Source organism: Temnothorax curvispinosus, unplaced genomic scaffold, assembly GCF_003070985.1.
Source record: "Temnothorax curvispinosus isolate PA1 unplaced genomic scaffold, ASM307098v1 QBEX01008507.1, whole genome shotgun sequence".
NCBI lineage: Eukaryota > Metazoa > Arthropoda > Insecta > Hymenoptera > Formicidae > Temnothorax > Temnothorax curvispinosus.
The window spans coordinates 46,599-67,230 of NW_020218287.1; the positions used below are offsets into that span (position 1 = coordinate 46,599).

General features: G+C 28.8%; 2 protein-coding genes across 3 annotated transcripts; both read left to right on the forward strand.

The window, feature by feature from the left end:
- The first annotated feature begins 411 nt into the window (after positions 1-411).
- On the forward strand, positions 412-8,883 carry LOC112457953. Of its 2 annotated transcripts, XM_025021292.1 has the most exons (12): positions 412-1,475; positions 1,550-1,694; positions 2,786-2,968; positions 3,134-3,288; positions 3,417-3,513; positions 3,593-3,656; positions 3,982-4,222; positions 4,840-5,023; positions 7,107-7,197; positions 7,281-7,439; positions 7,511-7,594; positions 8,380-8,883. In XM_025021292.1, exons 1-12 carry the CDS (start codon positions 1,301-1,303, stop codon positions 8,758-8,760), a joined length of 1,959 nt encoding a protein of 652 aa, XP_024877060.1. In that variant the 5' UTR covers positions 412-1,300; the 3' UTR covers positions 8,761-8,883. The 2 variants fall into 2 exon arrangements, with proteins under 2 accessions (XP_024877060.1, XP_024877061.1); XM_025021293.1 differs by lacking the exons at positions 412-1,475; positions 1,550-1,694 and adding an exon at positions 2,208-2,409.
- A 2,208-nt stretch (positions 8,884-11,091) lies between these two features.
- LOC112457957 lies at positions 11,092-16,151 on the forward strand. The gene is made up of 8 exons (XM_025021300.1): positions 11,092-11,275; positions 11,616-11,742; positions 12,188-12,281; positions 12,584-12,699; positions 13,447-13,680; positions 13,778-13,980; positions 15,810-15,878; positions 15,963-16,151. The coding sequence occupies exons 1-8, from the start codon at positions 11,251-11,253 to the stop codon at positions 16,097-16,099; spliced, it is 1,005 nt and encodes a 334-aa protein (XP_024877068.1). The 5' UTR covers positions 11,092-11,250; the 3' UTR covers positions 16,100-16,151.
- Positions 16,152-20,632: the final 4,481 nt, after the last annotated feature.

Consider the following 20,632-nt stretch of genomic DNA (forward strand, 5'->3'; position numbering starts at 1 on the left):
TTGTCACGTCATTTCTATTGAGCCGCTTTTCTTCTTTAGAAATATCTGTTAAATATAAATGCAATCTTGCGTGTTTTATCTTTTATTGTTAATGAACGGCTGTTCTACGACAAACTGGGGAATTGTTAACATTGTTTTATAGTTCCCTTCTTTTTACTACCTATAAAAATAAGACGACATCAAACGCATTCCTTTTTAATAAAGCACTATGAGAATAAAAACGTGTTGATCTTAAAAAATTCTGATATTATATGCAAATTGCAGCATTTAATAATAATTAAATGCAAATCTGTTTCATTAAATGCAGATATGCTGTTTCATTATACCGTTTATATAAGATTCTTAATTACTTCTATCTGTAGATCGCGGTAGTACCAAGGACACCTCGCAACAGCTTGTTAGACAACTTCTAACTTGTCGAGATAACAATAACGAATGCCACACCACGTGTTTAGTTTCATTATTGCTGTCACGAAGTATGTTATGGTTCAATTTTTTATGAATCACCAATTAAGCAACGTACGTGGGAGATAATTGCGCGTACGTTATTTTTTATTCGTCGAGTAATTACACCATATGTCAACCATGTTGGTCGTAGCTGTTTATTCAGGGTACGCTATCGATGTAGTTATCTGCTGTCAAATTGCACCTCGAGTGCCTCACTGTACACGAAGGGCTACTGTGCTGCACATATGAGCGTGCTCGTACAGACACGTTTACACCGTTCTTATGTGCAACTCCATTTGGATAACTCACCAAGTCGACTCTCATTCCCATGTTAAACATACTCGTGTGTTACGTACTAATTGCTAAGTGTAATAATCTAAGAAAAAACGAATTTCTCCGAGAAATTTGCTGTGGCAGATAACGATAATTATCGAGCAAGTCGACTTGCTTTGACAGATAATATTAATTAATTTAATTATAATTAAGTGTGTTTATATATAAATCAATATTAGATTAGTGTTAAGTCGTTAATAACACTACTCGACATTCCAGCATGTATGAACAATAATTCTTATACAAGCCTCATTTAAATAGGCTCTTATATAGTACATCAAATTGCGTGATAAGTCTAAGCACACAATTCTGAAAAATATTAAATATGCAATGCGAGAACAGATATTAATGGAAATTTAAAATTACATATGCACGCATACATAGAATAATCATTACAAGATAGTTGATATTTTTAATTTCTGAACACGCGTGTAGCTTTTCGACTTATATATCACTCTTAGGAATAAAAGTTACCTGCATAAAGATTACATTAAATTATAACAATTGATAATGGTTCATCATGAAAGTGAGTTCAATGTTCGGTGTTTTATCACTCATCGTTATTCCGGTGTTAACTGATAAGAGAAATATTATCAAGACTTCCAAAGCGGAATCCTGGATCTCAACGGAAAATTTTACGACAATGGTCAAGAAATCGTTTCTTTACTCTAAATGTTGTAATGTTTTTTTAAGTGGTTCGTATGCGCGCACCTACTTTATTTCGAAGTAACAATGCGCTGCCTATAAAGTAAAGTAACTTTTCTTTTAGAATCGATCTACGATGTGGAAGTATTATTTAATCAATTTATCAATGTTTATCCACATGAATATCTTCTACATAGAATAATCTATGATTGTCAAGGATACTTTTTGCTGGGACCGACGGATAAAGAAATTGAAAAAGCTATGCGAGTGTAAACCAAAACAATAATATCTAAATTTTTAAATAATAATAATACTAGAGAATAATACTATTAAAATTTAAAAAGAAAAAGGCCAATGATCAAGCATTAGTAGATGTTAAATCATATAATTAATTAACATATGTACAAAGAACAGAACGTTTCGACTTCACCGAGTTTTCTTCAGCCGTACACTGAGAAAAAAAATCGTAGATTTAAAGAAATATTATTTGATTCAACTAAATGCAGCGGTCACGGGCTGTTAAGCTAACATTTGTTAATTCAAAAAATATTATATTTAAATAGATTCAGAATTTCTTGATATTACTCACGTATATTTGATTTAAATATATTAATATTTGCATTAAAAAAATCACTACAACTAAACGAGTTTAGTCAAATTTACAACATTTTTTTTCTCAGTGTAGTATAAAATATCATAGGTTAACATAAATTGTGTATAAGTATATTCGTAGTTACAAACATATAAAATTCTTAAACCTATAGAGCCACATCACCGTTCGAAAGCCTGACGAATACATATTGAGTTTTTGTTGTTACATCTACGAAGTTAAAGCCGAAGATAAAACGTAGTTAGCCTTCGAACGAGGAATTAATTATGTACTTTCGCTGACTACATTTTATCTCCGGCTTTGACTTCGTAGATGTAACGACAAAAACTCAGTATGTATTCGTCAGGCTCTCGAACGGTGATGTGGCTCTATAGGTTTAAGAATTTTATATTTTTGTAACTATATACGAATACCTATACACAATTTATGTTAACCTATGATATTTTATACTACGGCTGAAGAAGACTCGGTGAAGTCGAAACGTTCCGTTCTTTGTACATATGTTAATTAATTATATGGTTTAACATCAACTAATACTCGATCATTGGCCTTTTTCTTTTTAATTTTTATATTCATACGAGCGTGGTTATTATTTTTATTTTTATTTTTAATACTATTAAATTAATAATACAATATATAAAATATAGAATGTGAATAAAAGATAAATATGAAATGTGTGTAATAGACAATTTTATTTAATTATAACTATATTATTTTAAAATTAATGTAAGTATATATATCTTTCGGCAGAGTACCTTCTTCCATCTCAACGACAGAGATTCTTGTTATCATCAATGGCGAATTGAAAAATACTTCGAAACTTTTTAATGTATCTTTATACGGAAATTCCAATGCAAATATTGTATCGAGATCTGGAATTTGGACCTTATCAGAAAACTATTTGTCTCCCAGATTTTTTCTAAAAGTAAATAGGTATGCAATTTTTGTAACTTATTTTCACATATTTACATTCCTCATAATAAATTATACATATAAACATCAACTTAAAATATTCTGCATTTTTTATATCGATGAAATGTTATATAAGCAAAAACATATATTATATTATATGTATATGTTGAATGGCGTAAATTATAGTTACGAGGATCTGATGTCTGAATTCAACACGGTTAATATGAGAGGTAGAGAACTGCGAGTATGTACTTTTTATCAGCCACCTTTTTCCTATCTCAAGAAAACAACCAAGAAAATAATTAACGGCGTCGAAGAAGAGGTTTTTCTAGCAGATAATGGTGAATAAAATTATTTAAACTTATAATTAATTTCACCTTTGTTAATTAATGCTAATCTCTGAGATATCAATTAATTGCCAGTTAATTTGGAAAAAAGTAAAGCAATAACGTGTTTATATATCTTCTAGATAAAGAAAAGGATGGAATAGAAGTGAAATTGTTTCTGGTCATAGCGGAGAAATTGAATTTTACTTGGACAATACAAAAGCTAGATGGAAATTACCGGTAACTCTGAGTATTCCAGTTTTTTTTCATTATGTTAATGCATGTCAAATATTAATTTTATAAATAAACTAATTTTTAGATACGGTCGACGCAATGGTACAGAATGGAGTGGTGGTGTCATTCAACTTATACGAGAGAAAAGGGTATAATTACTTAAATTAAAGTTCTCTAAATTCTAATAAACTAATAATTTATTTTTATCGCGTAATTAATAACAAATTTGCAGTAACATTATCGAGTTATATTGAACTTATAAGAGCTATAACAATATTTTATTCAAGTCTATAATTATGCTACTTAAAATTTGCTTCTAATATATTTTAAATATCTTTCGTGTTTTAAATATAGAAGAGAATGTATTCCAAGTATCAGGATTTTTCTACCGAAAAATACTTAAATATTGGATTCTTTTAAATTCAATTAAAATGTAACAAAACAATTTAAAATAATTTTTGATCTCATACGAAGGTTGATCTAGCATTCGGAAGTATCTGGTTAACGCAGAGTCACAACGAGTTCGTGAATATGACTACACCATGGATTCAGATGTTTATACATTTTTTGGTACCGCGACCACAACCGATCACCAATTTCTGGGCGCTCACGAGACCTTTCTCGGTGAATTGTTGGATACTTGTGATAATCATGTTGTTTGTTGAGAGCATATATATGTATACACGTGCTAGGATCGATCCAAAATTTCCGAAACGTAAGTTAAAAATGTAGGGCACATGGAGGAAAAATAAAAAAACGTTTTTTTTAATATAAATCTTATATAAACTTTTCTTATATAAATTGAACCCAAGCTATCGACTGAATACTTGATCCGTTCAGTCGTTATTGAAATTTCAAAATCTCAGGTAAAAATCTCGCAACTCTCGTAGGTACTCTTGCGTAAAGATACACGGGGCGGTCCCGCGCTGCGAGTGTACTTGGCGCGAGACACTGCCGTGTCTCTATTGATACATTGCATATAATATGTAATTGGATCTTTTTCTTTTTTATAAATGCATTCTACTTTCTAAATGTGTGCTATTTTATCAAACAATCAGAATTGCTATTTTTCAACTGCTTCGTGCATAGATTTAAGATAAAAAGTAATATGGCTCTTATCATATGCTTGTATGTTAATGATATAAAAAATTATGTACTTTACTCAAACAGTTTTTTCCTAGCTTTGTTTTCTATCTCTTCTTTATTTTATAAAAACAATAATAAGACAATAATAAACTTCCAACTTTAGTTGTACACTGTGATATAATAATATCATAGAAAATATATGATATGTGAAAGACAAAAAATGTTAGATATAATATATTCTCTTAGGTTTTCGAAGCATTTTCTACACGATTACGGAACTAATCGGTCGTTTAGTGGGCACATGGATGCCCCAAAATACCGCTAATGCTAGATTCGAGTTGCATTTATGGCAAACTACAGGATTCCTGCTGATAACCGCCTACTGCAGCAGTCTTGCAGCAAGACTCACGAGTTCAGAATATGAGGACAGGTAACGATAATATATGTGTTATCCTTAAATTTAATTATTTCTAATTTAATTAATTTAAGTAAAAAATTATTTGTCACTAACTTAACTTTTTCTTTGTTATAGTTGGCGTTTTTTTTTAATCCTTCGTGGTCACTATAGGGATCAGCATGACCCCATAAATTTTTCAAAGCAGAATTACACTAACGATATTACACTTACTTTGCGATTTTTTTTCAATGTGTTAATATTAAATAATTAACAAAATTAATATTGCGGCAGGTTTTACAACATTTCAAGAAGGTTCAGTAATTTTTTTAAATCAAAATAATGAAAACTGTAAATACGGCAGCTGATTAAAGTCGCTGGGGTCGTTTTGACGGTGTGGACCATTATGAAACTGTAGATAAGTGTGACCACGAAGGGTTAAACTGTAGAATTATTATTAAGGGGTATGCTCTTTTTTATTTATATAAAATTATATATTTAATTCAAGTAATTTTTTAAATTGATTGTGACTGGCAATGTATAACGTCTTTTCGATATGAACATTGAAAAACTGTGAGCCAACTTGGTTTGTCAGATTCACACAGCACTTTTTCGAATCAATCATCGAGACATTATTAATTTCGACCATGGGTTTCGGTCAGTTGATGTAATTTCGAAATTAAATAGCTGGGGTAATATTTTTCGCAATAAAAATTTAAAACTATTTAATTTAGAAATTACATCAACTGACCAAAACCCATGGTCGAAATTAACCCTCACAAGTCACACTTACGCCACAGCGCATTGGGGTCACACTGGGTCTTTTTTACCCGAGCGATTTTGAAACGCTTGTAACTTCAAGTCTAAGCAAGCTTTTGGGACGTGTTTTTTTTTTAAATTCATCGCCAGATTCTCAGAAATACGACTGTTTAGTTTGTTTTGCTCTAAATTTTATCCCTTTTTTTGTATTTTAAAAAATATGAAAACATTTTTTTTTAAAACTGATTTTTTTTCAAACTGTTGTTTCTCCTTTAAAAATTAAAAAAAATAAACTTTATAGGTGGTCATTTTAAAGCTGAAGACATGTACTTTAAGGTTGTATAAGCCATTTTTAAAAAAATTTTTAATTAAACAATTTTTTTTTCAATTGAAAATCGGTACTTTTTAAAACGTATTTTTCGTGCATGTACGTTTGTTTTTGTCAATAAAATTGAAGAAAAATTATAAAAATCATTATTTAAACTTTTTTTATCATCAAATAATGATTATTTAAAAAGAAAAAAAGTATGTGTAAAGTATTGGGTGTACAAGTGATTAAGAAAAAATTTATTTTCAAAATTTTTATTGAATTTAATTTTTATTAAAAATTAAATTTTTATTCAAAATTTTTATTGAATTTTTATTGAATTTTTTTATTTTTATTTTTTGCTATGCGTCTCACGCGCGCACGTGTCTCCATATTGCTGGAAAACAATCACATTTACATTATAAATACTCCAATTATAAAAAAAAAAACATTACACGTATACAAAAACACTTTAATTCACTTCAAATAAAATGTGTTCACTTCAAATAAACCTGTATTTTGGATTTATTATAATGACGAAATTGAGACACTGAAGTCACACTGGGTCTTTTTTACCCGACAGGAGATTTCGGACGCTTCCTGCTCAACAGGCAAACCAGCACTGGAGCGACACTTGTGGGCCTTTATTTCAACTACCAAAAAGCGATTTTTCCAGCTACTAACCAACTTTCCCCCCCTCCCCTATTTGGAGATATACGCATGTGTTGAGTTGGCGTCGGGTAAAATCGACCCAGTGTGACTTGTGAGGGTTAATAATGTCTCGATGATTGATCCGAAAAAGTGCTGTGTAAATCTGACAAACCAAGTTGGCTCACAGTTTTTCAATGTTCATATCGAAAAGACGTTATATATTGCCAGTCACGGTCGATTTAAAAATATTACTTGAATTGTTATTCTATACTGGCAAAGAAATTTATTATTCTGTTTATATATTTAAATTTGTGTACAAAAATTTCTATAAAATCGTATATTATTATTCACCCATTTGTATCTATGTAAAATATAAAGATATTGATCGCGCATTTTTTATAGGATCGATACGGTACGTCAATTTCTCGAGGCTAACTTATCGTGGGGTCATATGGGACCAGTTCCATTTTGGCCCGAGTATTTTGATATGGAAGTACGTAAAATTTATGCTTGTGCAACGGGCATTTTTTCTACTACGATTTTTCTAATACGATAAACATATATGTATATCTTCAGGATCCTTACACGAGCCAATTGTCTACAAAATATATCCCCGTGTACGGTCAAGAGGCATACGCACATACATTAATCAAAAAGGGTAAATTCGCAATTTTTGGGAAAGTCATAGACTCGATATTTTTTCCAGAGGATGAAATCTTCAATGAGGAGATTAAAGTAAGATGCAAGAATGCGTCTATTAAAAATATTGTAAATAGCTAAAATGAACTATAAACTGTGTTTGTAAGGACTACAGACTCATGAGAGAACAAGTGGGCAATTATTATTCATCCTTTGCGGTTCAATCGTGGCTGTTGCGACCTGTTGACACGGTAATGCGACAATCGCGCAATCAGACCTTCTCAGTCGTAAAGTATCATAAAGATATAATCCTTAGAGCTATAAATTCGCAATTTTTTGTCTATAAGAACTCTCAAGATATTACTTGGTTCAAGATTTGTTGGTAACAGAAATAAATGTTTAATTAATTAGATAAACTGTCACATTAAAAGCTTGTAAAACATATGTTATTTCAGATTAATTTTCTTCAGATAAGTAGACTCGCATTTTTTTTAGTAATTTAGAAGTTACAATCAATTAAACATACAAAAAGACAATATATTGATCGTTATAAGGCTAATATATTGATCGCTGTACAAAGTTATGACTTAATTTGAGCTCTCTTTAGTAATAAATAAATTATATACATACATATATTTGACATAGCAAACATTGATTAAATGAACAGTGATAGCTATAGAATGTAAATTTAAACGGACAAGTCCAAAAGAACTCGAATTGAGCTGAAATGTTTAATCATACATTAATTAATAACTTCGTCTGCATATTGTGGTCTATATACACGTCTTATTCTTTTTATACATTTAATTGAGTTCATAAAAATATATGTGATTAATGTTAACAATTAGACAATAATTAATCTAATTACTGTAAATATTACTGTAAAGCTATATGCGAATAGTAATGGTAAGTTATCAAAAGTACAAAGATTGTTATTTATTTTATCTGAATAAATTTATTTAAAAAACTGACTGTATTGACGTGATATCAGCGACAAAAATCCTGTCTGTACTCTAAAATTTTCTTTATTCTTTAGATAACGCTATGGTTGAAGGAATCAGGCATCGCTCACTTTCATCTCAACGACGTTATTCATCGAAGAGCCAGTTTTAATCTTCGGGAAGTCGTCGAGGAGTACGATGGTCTTAATGGAAACTTCATAGCCCTTGGATTGACACCGTTAGGCGCCGGATTTACAACGCTCGTCGTTGGCCTTCTAGCGTCTACAATGGTATTTGTGTATGAGTTGAAACGAGCCGCTGATTCGCGACCGATTCGCGAGGTGTTTCGAGATATTCAAAAGAAACGAGAAATATACAAGTTATCGGCTTATAAAAAAAGATATTGCAACGTAGCTGAATTAATGAATCACACACATACACACAATTCATCAAGTGATGATTTTATTCGTAATTAAGTCTGTTAGTCATACAGCAAGGTCAACAGGAACTGAATTTGCGCGAAAATAATGACAAGATTTCTCATAATAAGTAGACACATGTAAAATATTATTTATTTTTTTATTTCGTAGGGTATTCAATTAGCACTAAATATATATATACAATGTTTATAAAAAAAAATTTTTTTCAGAATTTTTTAAGCACATTAACATTATATTTAATAAGGCACACGAAGGACCCATAAATTCAGTTTATAATTGACGAAAAGCAACACTTCGTTTTGAGGGTTAAATTTGAATAAAGTGCTAAATAAAATTTATAATAACGCAACAAACTTCACGTTGAAATTTAACCCCGATAACCAAGCGTGCTAGCACGACAGCGCACGCTGTGCTCAGCATGTCATGCAAAAACTATGCTGTCTCTGTGTCACTTTTATATCGATAAGCAGACAGTGCTAGCACGGTGCTAGCACGGTGCTAGCACGATGAGTATTGTTTGTTATATCTTATGCACGATGCCGAAAATTTTGACCTACAAAATGCTATCATGCAATGTGCCGTCACTGTGCTCGTCAGGTACGGCAGTATCTGATGTACATCACATGACAGCATGCCATTGTACGCGTGCGTGCATTATGCGGCTAATATTTGGTTATCTGGGTAAGATACTATAATGACTCAAGAGATAAAAGTATTTCATCTGTACAATGTGTTTACGCATTGCAGTTGTGTTTTATAAATTCATTGAGATAAAGTAACCGAACATATTCGACCTTAAACATTTTATAATACACGTTCAACAATGTTATTATGCTGTAAATAAAAAGAAATTATTTTTAATACTCTTGTTAACATTTGCTAGCAATTTTATTAAACTACTTTCTTAATTTTATTAACTTTATTTGCTCCGTGATGTAAATGGAAACAAAATCTCTCAATTTAAATATTGACAATGAAAAAGTAATTCAATATTTTATAAAATAAATGAATTATATATACATATGTATATCTCTTTTATTTTATAAGATAAAATTAATGTAATTAACAATGTATTTGTATGTATGTACATGTGTGTAGTAGAAGCCATTACTTTTCAGATTTAAAGTCATAAATCATAAAATTTTTAGATCCACTTAATTTGTTCTCACTCACAATTATCAACGTAAAAAAAAGTCCATAATATAATCTCTTTCTGAGAAAGATGCGTGATATCTTTTAGAAGTACACTGACGTAAAATGTTATCAATATGTACATGATAAATTATACACGCGATTTCTAGAATTTTCTAGAATTTATGATTATTTATTTCAACGATTTATCTAACAATAAGATTAATATAAAAATATATTTTATGTTCCCTTAATAGAGAGCATGTAACTTGTGTATTAATCTATAAAATTTTTTTTATTGTGCCTGAAAAGGCGTTTTAAGATTTTCAATTAATTTTATTTACGGCTAATTTTCATTAGGCTCCTGTATAAGAAAAATTTATTTTTTACAAAACTGCATATGTAATTTTTTATTCGAGCAATTAATTAGTTTTTGTATGCACTACGCGACTATTTGACATTGCGTGTAATTACGTAAAGGTCTAAAGGTTAAACTCATCACTGTGCCGAAGCACTACAGTGCTTCTTTCAATCATTCATCTTTTGAAGAGATAGATTTCTCCCACTTAGTGTTCTGATATACTATTATAGAATCGACGAAAAATAAAGATTCAATGCTATTCATACTATCGCTATCGATAGTATAGTCGAATAATTATGTACATGGCACAATAATTATAACATGGCAATTTTTTATATAAATTTTGTAAAAAAACTATTTTTTTTAATTGACTGTTGATTTATTATTGGATAGATTTTTTTTTATGTTTTGTTCTTTTTTCTTTTTTGTTTCCAGAATACGTACACAAAACACACCAGTTTTTTCTAATTTATGATGTTAACTTGATCAATGTAGAATGTGAGTGAGGTGTTTCAGAGATATACTTGAAAAATGTGACCAGGACACATAACCAAAGTATTTTGTGACTTGTGACTGACTCATTTCGGTGACGTTTACGTTCTTTCTTAAACAAAAGAAGGAAAATCGTTCTGCGATAATCACTTTAGAAGACAAAACATTTTGATGATAGGCTTAACAATATTTCTAGAATTGACGTTTGAGCCTGTTATCAATATTTACCCAGTAACGGTAAAAACCATTATTCTCATGTTTACGTCACAAAAATGTACTGATTTGTGAACTCAATAAATCTTGTATCATGGAAAGTAACTCGCAATATCGTTGCTGAGCTCGCGGATGGAACTACATGTGTAGCAGTATCAGTCTTTTATCTTTATTAATCGCAACAAGTCGCCTTTTCACAGTATTGCAATATCGTGCACACTTATTCCGTTTGGCATTTTAAAAGAAAAAATTCTTTCATCTATTGCAACGACAGTAAAAATAATATTATTGTTGTGATTAGTGTTTCTCACTTAAACAGACGAAGCGAGATGGAGAGAAGACATATCGACGATAGTAAGTATCTACTAAAATATTAAAAAAAATTACCATAATTGTTATTAATTGTCGTTAATATTAAAAATGTAGATTTAAATTACAAGGTAAATTCTGAAAGAATGTACAGAACATAATGGAAAATTATGTAACTTCAACTAAATTGTATCGAGTTTAGTATATATCGGAGTATTATATATACGTTTAATAAAAATAATGTACACAGTGTGTTATACTCGCGCCAAATTAAATAAATAACTAAAGAAGTAAACAATTAAAATATATTATTGAACAACATAAATTATAAAATTACACAAGTAAATTATTTAAAGTCAAACATTTGCACATCAACATATTACAGTTCAAATGCCGACAGTAGATGAACATTTTAAACTACTGTTAGAGGATGATAGTATAATCGAACCAAAATTCACCAATACAACGCCCGACGATCTTCCAAATTGGTATGATGAAGAATTATTCAAAGAGTAAGTATTCATGTGATGTGTGATAAAATCATGATATATCATGTGATGTGTGATTGAAACTGCAAAGTATAATCATTAATATTCTAATATTAACAATGTAATTCACGATATAAATTGAAAATTCTTTGCACTAAACGTGTAAGAGAAAAAATAATTAACTGGTGATAATAAATATATGAAACTATTATTTAATCTTAATGTTACATTATACCTAATACATTATAATGTACATTCAATCTTACAATTAATGTCACATTTTTGTGACATTAGAACTGTGAACATTATAATAATATCTAAATAATATTGATTTTTGGAAAATTCTAATATATTCTACAAATTTCTATAAACTGTTTTTAGCAATAATTGCATTAACAATACGTTACAGGCAGTAACGTTTTAATAACATTTATGTTACATTTGCAAGAATTAAATATTTTTATTTTAGAGCTCAAAACTATTATAAACGAAATATGATGTCAATGGTACTAGCTAGCTTTGCCGGACTTCTTGCGATAATAGCAGTCCCGGAAACATTAAGGGTAATAAAATTCTCTATTTTTTATAATGAAATTGTTTTTACAAACACGAGATACTGTACATGTGTATATACATATATGTTGAAATAGTTGTAAATAATTGTTCTCGTATAATATAAAAGATCTTTCACACTTTCATGCTTTTCAATCATATTATAATAATTCTAAAATTATGATGGGATATTATACCATGGAATATCTTGATCATTTTTTATCAGAAAATAAAATTTATTGTTTTGAAAAAATTAATAAGTTATTGTTTATCAAATGAACAATTAAAAATGTTTTATGTGATTTCTTAATAGGTGCTCATATACACTAATAAAAGCAGTATACCTTGCGTGACTTTTAGTAGGTATACGCAAACTCTGTTGCACATATACAAGCTATATACAAGTGATCCAAACGACCCGGACTCCGAGTAAGTTTTATCATAGTGCAATCTTTTATATATATTTCAGTTTTTACTAAATCTTATTATTCAAGATATTTATTATTATTTTTAATTATTATTATAATCTTTGGCTATATATAGCACTTAAGTAATAACAAAAATAAAAAGTTACAGTAACAAAAAATGTTGCGATTTTACAATATACTTAGATACTTTTGAAAAAATCTACTACTACTATTGGGTTACTATATTGGGTCTGTGAGACCCACAATAATAGTGTTTTGATGTTTCTCACAACCACGATCGCGAGTTCGAGAGGGAATAAAGTTTTAACTTTCTTGAAGTAGTTAACTACTATCGCACATAAATAGCCACTTCAGGAAAGTTGAAACTTTATCCCCTCTTCACATAGGAAAAAAAGAACTTGCTATTGTCTGAATGCTAAAATCTGAAAGTTTTTATCTCGGGTCTCCTGAACCTATTAGTAACCTAAATAACCTAGGATTAAAGTTCCGATCTTGCTGTTCCTTGAAACTAAATTCTTCAGAGAGAGCTCGAATATTTTTTACTTTTTATCAATTTACATCTGTAATGTTTACAAGAAGCTCTTTTTCCGCCATTTTTCTATATCTAGCCTTCTGTAATCATATAATTATCGAAATATATTCTATTTCTTATTTTTATCTTTATATCCAATTTTGGAATATTAAAATTCCTATTAATTGTAAGAAAATATTTATTTACAATAATTCTTTAATTTTTATATTTTGCTAGCATGTACAAGACAATAAATGTAATTCACCGAAAACACAAGATGAGTAGTAAAAGATCAGAGAAAGCAGGTGTTGGAGGGATTTATCAACGAGATATGGCAATCACACAGTTTGCTTTCATAGGATATGTATTAATCGCTCCAAAATCTATCGGCTTGTGCAATAAGCCGCAAGAAGAAGAAGCACTTAATCATTTCTGGCGTGTAATAGGTCACATGTTACAAATTCCCGATCGGTAATGTATAGTTTTTAGTATAATTAATAAAATTAGTGGATATATATTATTCGATAATTTTTCACTGGTTTTATTAAGTATTTGTCATTATTTACAGACTAAATCTGTGTCGCAAAACCGCAGCAGAAACTCGCGAATTGTGTCAAAAAGTATCTGATATTTTGACAGAATATTTGTATAATGCTCCACCTGAATTTTATCAGATGGCATTAGCCATATTAGATGGATTATGGTATATGGATATAACTTTAGACAAACATGCTTTTCTAAAATTTACCTATCGGTTGCATGGTATAGAATGTGAGTACTCAACTGTAATTTTTATAATTAACTTTTTACATAAATTTATTTAATATATGTTAAACGCATATATAAACTAACACATGTGTTATATGCTCTAAATCTAAATTAATACGCGACGAGCATGTGTGTTTGTGTCGATTATAGTAAAGTTTCAGAATAACATCATTTTAAAAGTATAAAAATATATATTTGTATGTTAAAATGTCTCTTTCATCTTTAGTGCACTTTGTTATTTTTACCTCCTTTTTTTCTGCTTAAATAAGTTTATTTTTTAGAAGATACGAAAAAGTTATAACTATTTTTACAATATTTGCTTTAATTTTCCAGCAAACAAACACGTTTTTTTTTTTAATGCAAAAAAGAAACAAAAAGTTATATTTACGAAAGTAGATTTTTCTAATTTTCACAAAATTTTTCTTTATATTTTATCAGCCTATTAAAATCCTAATGACAATTACACCTTCCTATTCTATACATATTTAGCTTTTTATTAAGGTAAATGTACCAATAAATAAGAAATCATTGCTTTATGAGAAATTACAGTAAATTTGAGAAGATTGAAGTTTTCTTAGTCAATTGCAACTGTATAAAATGATCGATTATATAGAATTGAGCGTAGACTAAAGATCAATTCCAAAAGGTATGTTTGTCCCTGTATACATACATAACCAATGAAAAATGACTGTCTTAGCGTCCGAATTTAAATGTCCTAGTACTTGGCTAATACTTGGAAATAGTTTTTTCTAATCTATATAAAATTTTTATTTTAAAATAATAATGGTTTAACTAAAAATGTTGAATTTTTGCATCATACTTGTGATATACCAGTGTGATATACATGTGATTAACCAGTTAAGGTCTCATCGACCTTAACTGGTTATTTATTGGTACATTTATCTTACTTACAATCTTGCATTGAAAAAACTTACAGAAATAGAAACTTCGATTGTGGTTATCCACTCGAACGAACGAGCAAGCACGTGTGCCCGATAATTGGCCAGTTAGTTACTTATTGGTCGAGTGAGTTTTTCATGTGCCGATATGTATAAGCCAAGCAAATTCTTGTTCAAAAATACAATTAATTATAGTATAATTTTACATTGTTCTAAATGTTCTTATAAGATTTTAGAAATGCTTCATACACCTAGGGAAAACAAATATTAATTTCACAAATCTCAGCCCATCCCTGACGGAGAGAATTCAAACAATATTTTGAATAGCTTAAACTAAATAATCTATTGACATAATTTAAAATATACAAAACTAAATAACTACATAAAATAAAAAATTTGAAATTCTGTTCGTACTTATATGGCATACAAAACTTATTAAAAATTCATATTTGCATGGCATTAATAGTTAGGTACTGGGACATGGTTACTCATTGGTACATTTACCTTACTTTTTGAATTTTGTTTCTTTAGAAACTATACTCAAAGTCACATAGGATATGATATATAATGTACCATTTATGTTTCAATTTAAAAGTGTACCGTTCTAGGGTTAAATTATGCAAATAGCTCAATAACAATATAAAAAGTACGTTATTTAACTTATGAGAATACTATTTTATTTAATCATATTCGTATACAATGTTCACTATATATACTTTACTCAATGTTTATTTTATTCTAAAATTTAATTTTTAAATCGCAACAGAAAAAAAGCGTTAAATTATTGCAATATTTATTTAAAAATGTACGCTTTTAATTTAAATTACTAATAGATAATTTTGCTTTATGAATAATCATTGCTTGAAAAGTATTAGGTACTTCACAGGAAAAATATTCAAAATATATTCAATAAAAAAATCATTTATATTTCAGATAATAAGCCAATTGGATGGTACAGTTGGTTAAATGCAAAATACCGTGATTTGATACTTCAACTTTGCCGTAAGTATTACATAGATTTGTGCCGTATTTTATAATATTATTTGCTATAATATTAATGCTAATATGCTCTCCTTTTGGTTTCAGTTGTACCCTATGTCGGAGCAGTAGTAAAAATTTATTATAAATATGTACTTCTGTTGACATTGTGGCTTGTAAAGAAATGGCCTGTATTAGCATGGTTGTCACTCGGAAAACAAAATTCTCACATCATATTATATTAAAAATACGTGTATAGTCATAATCTCTTACTTTCTCCGACTTTCTCTTTTTATTTAAGTATAGTACCTTATATACTTTATATATAACAATTGGGGAAAGCCAGAAATAATATATAAAGAGACAGATTAGAAAGCGGGAATTAGCGGGGATGTTTTTTATTAAAAAATTTGATGACACCATTAACTTACAAAAAGACACAAGAATCTTAACGCTCTCTACGAACATATTATTAAAAAAATTTCCTCTCTTTCTTCTCTGTTTCTCTCTCTACGCCCTAGCTTTTATTATTGACGACATTGGTTTGTTTTTATTGCTTGTCCGGTTTGCTAGATTAAATTTTACCACCGCACACGACTTTCTAACATGTCCTTCGACATAAACGACTAACGAAAATGCCGTTTAACATGTATTTTACCTCTGTGATTTTAACGCATCTGATTTATATAATTATTTATGGATTTATACTAATTGTTGCGCGCTTCAATTTTTGATGTTTAGTTTTTAGATTCGGCGTAGTTTGGACATTATGTCTGACTGATTAATATTTGTGAGTTGTTATACGCTTGAAAAGAACCGAAATCTGCGGTCGAAACAAAGCGTTTTGTGATCAATAAAATTTGTCAGTTGGGTCGATCATAATACCTTTGCTAATTGTTAATTATATTCACTGGCAATTCAAGTTCTCTGTTTTCGTTTATATAACTATATTATCTAATTAACGCAACTCACACTGATAAATAATTGACAATGGAGCGGCTGCATGTGACCCAAATTCTTCGTTCGAAAACTTTAACATCTAATTACGATGAAACTTTCTACATTTATACATATATTATTGGACTCTTGTATTTTTAGATATTTTTAAAAAAGTCTTTTATCATCTAAATTTACTTTAAAAGAAGGTTTGTATTTAATTGGGCAAAGATCGGTGAAAGGGTTTATCTTTTTATAAAATTTTGAATTTTTTCAGAAATGTCTGTGGTGGCTTTAACTTTCGCAAATTTTTAGATATCGGACTATGTCTAATTCTGTTATATTCTTCAGTCTATTCTATCCCTATTTCATATATAATTCTTTAAAATTTGGTTGGTTAAACCAAGCTTTATATACGCGATCAAAAGTTCATATGGGAAGTCCATATATGGACCATATATATAGCCTGAACTCTCAAAGTCAACATTGACTTGATTTATGTCGATTGTAAAACCCCATTTGTGCTACTAAACTGACTCTCTATCAATTCATAAAAAGGTTAAAAATTTTAAAAAGTATGCAAATTAAAAGAAATAAAGTATTTTTAAAATAAATAGGAGAGAAAGAGTTGTTGAAGGTTGTCAAGCTAGCAACCACTGGCATTGAATTTATTCTGTTGATGTTAAACTTCATATATGTATATGATATAGTTTGTACTTTGAGACACACTCTTTTGAGACAACGTAACATTATTTGGATAAAAATATATTAAAAAGCGATACCCTAATCTCTAAGCCAGAATAATGTAATAATGACCCAGAAAAGAATAAAGTCCGTTGTGTAAAATTTGTGTAAAAATTACATAAAAATAAAAAAGTATGCAAATTAGGAATATTACTTCATTAAAAATCTTCATTAACATTTTATTGCACTCATAAAGGTTTCTCTATGGATAAAAAGAGAAAGAATAATGTGCAAAAACCTCATAAATTTTTTTGTAAGAGAACCTTTGTGAGCGCAATAAAATGTTAATGAAGCAATATGCAAATTTGTAATTTACACACTTAAAAATAATGAGGAAGCAATATGCAAATTCATAATTTGCACACTTGTCTTTAATAAATTTTTTATATACATATATATTTATCTATTTATTTATTTATTTTTATTTTAATATTTTAAAACTGACAATTCGATGCTGTCAATTGATAGTATTTCATAATTTCTGTCATTATAATTTCTGTTTAATTTATAAAGATACAAAAATAAAATTTGCAATTTCTTAATGTTTTAATATTCTTGTCTACTAGATGATCTTTAACGTTACAATTAGATAACAATGTTTATACAATTGCTAATATGATGTATATTATCAGAAAGATAACAATAGACTTATCGAATTTACTGTATATGTTTAAAAATGTATTTCAATCAGCTTTTCTAAAATTTAATTTTTGAGTGTTATTTTTTGAAATTTAATTCTGTCAATAAATTATTAATAAAAAATTAAATGCACAACAGTGCATTATAATTATTTTATCGAGAATTAGTCTTGAATTTATTTGCTTTTGTACTTTGACACAATCTAGTATGCGAACAATAATAATTTATAACAATGCTTCTGCAATTTAATAACTATGCTAACACTAAATTAATAAATAATTCTTTTCTCTGTTTCTATTTAGAAGAAAATAAACCTTCACTAAAGTGTAATCGTATTTTGGAATTTTTTTATGTTGCTTAATTTTTGATAAGATAATATTTATCCAATTATAATAACCACTTTATGTACGTGTAATTAAAATTATCTGCTTAATCTGTGTAAAAACGTGAGATTGTTCATAGTCATTCTGAGATCGAAGAAGCAGTAATTCCACAATAATTTTGAACCAATTGTGAAAGTTACAAAATATTAATTACATTTCTAATTTTATTGTATTAAAAACTGTACTTTCCGTTAAAATACAGTACAGTAACGATTTGGAATATAGGGAATGCAAAATAGAAAGTGAAAATATTGCGACATATGGATAATATCAAAACAAAAATAGATTGGCCGAAGGTTATTTAAATTTCCTATAATTCTGAATATTCCTTTAATTCAGAAGAAAATTAAAATTATAATTCATAACACTCTATCGCATTAAGAAGATTAGAATGATATTTATTAACGATTAAGATAAAACGTAATTTTCGTTGTAAATGTTCACTTTAGGGGAAACCGTTGAATTATAATAAAAGTTTAATGACACAAATAATGTAATTAAATAAATGTGGCGTTTATTGTAAAAGACACGTCGCTAAATTCTTGTATAAATATTACTATCTACATATAGAAAAAATAGCACCAAAAATTTTTCTCTGTATATTTTCTCTATTTTCTCTATTTTAGCGAATATACGAATGTGTAGCTAATTATTACGTTATCTTATCTGAATATATCTTAACTTATTTAGATATATTTTATCTTAGCTGAAATTAATATCTTAACGCTAGCTTTCTACACTTTCAAATTTTTACGGGCTTCCCACACTGGGATACAGGCTACCTCACGTCGAATATTTAGTTAAAAATATATTGAAAAAATCAACTGATTTTAAGTCGTTTTTTTCCATCGATACGCCAGACATCAAGGAATACGCCTATGAATAAGAAAATATGAAAAAAACAGTAGTTTGTAAAATATTCGCTTGTAAAGAAAAGTTAAATTTGAAAATCGTAAACTTTGCACTTATTTGAAAAAAAAATCGTAACTTTTTTTTAACATAGATAAGTCAAATTTTCTTGTGGATTCTGAAAGAGCAGACTTGAAATGACACGGAAAAAATTTGCAAATTAAAAATTCTAATTAAGGAAAAAACTACAAGGGGTCAATATTGGTAATTTTGCACTTCTTATTTTTCGCACACTACGCAAATTGCCGTATAAAACCTTTATTATAATTTATTTTCTTTAAACGAACATTATAGTTATTAAAAAAAGAGACATATAGCAGTAAATTTAAGCATTTCACATGTTAATGAAATATTAATATTGCAAATTAAACATAAATAATGAAAAAATTATCAAAAAACATAAACACGGTGCTTATGGCAAAAAATAAATTCGTGAACACGTTTTATCTATGGCATACTAATGTTTTATTATTATGAACATATTTCGAACGATAATTAATATTTATTTTGCAACACACGCTGTGCATAATAGAGAGCGATGGAGGTTACATCGTGGAATGCGTCAAATCGTCGTCAAATAAAGTTTTTATTTCAAGGTCTGCATTCTCTTCTGACTCATTAGCAGAAACAGCTTCTTCGAATTTTTATTTGGAATCGCTAGAGTCATCAAATATTTTCGATTTGTCTTTTTATGTTGATCGTAGCAGTTGCTGAATTTTAGTCGCGCTACGCGTTTTGCTTCTCGTTTGGATCATTTTTTTAACAAAATTCGTTAATATTAATATATTTATGTTTATATATTATTTTCTATGCATACACTCTTTAATATAAATCTAACAAGGGAAGGGTCAACCCTCGGGGTCACCGATTTTGTCGAAATTTTACTAAAATGTAGTAGATATAGAAGTGACAAATGCTGTACAGAGACGATGCGCTTCTCAACCGTTGCCGAGAAAAAAAATAAAAAATATAAAAATAAAAAAAATATAAATAAAAAAATATATATATATTGGCGGGGATATATTTACATAATATAAAAAAAATTGTATGTATATTTATTGGATTTATTAGTTTTGTATAGGTATAAAAAAAGGTTACAATAAAAAAGGCGTACAAAAGAAGAATATTATAATAAAATGATTGCGATTATTCGTCGTCTTGCTCTGT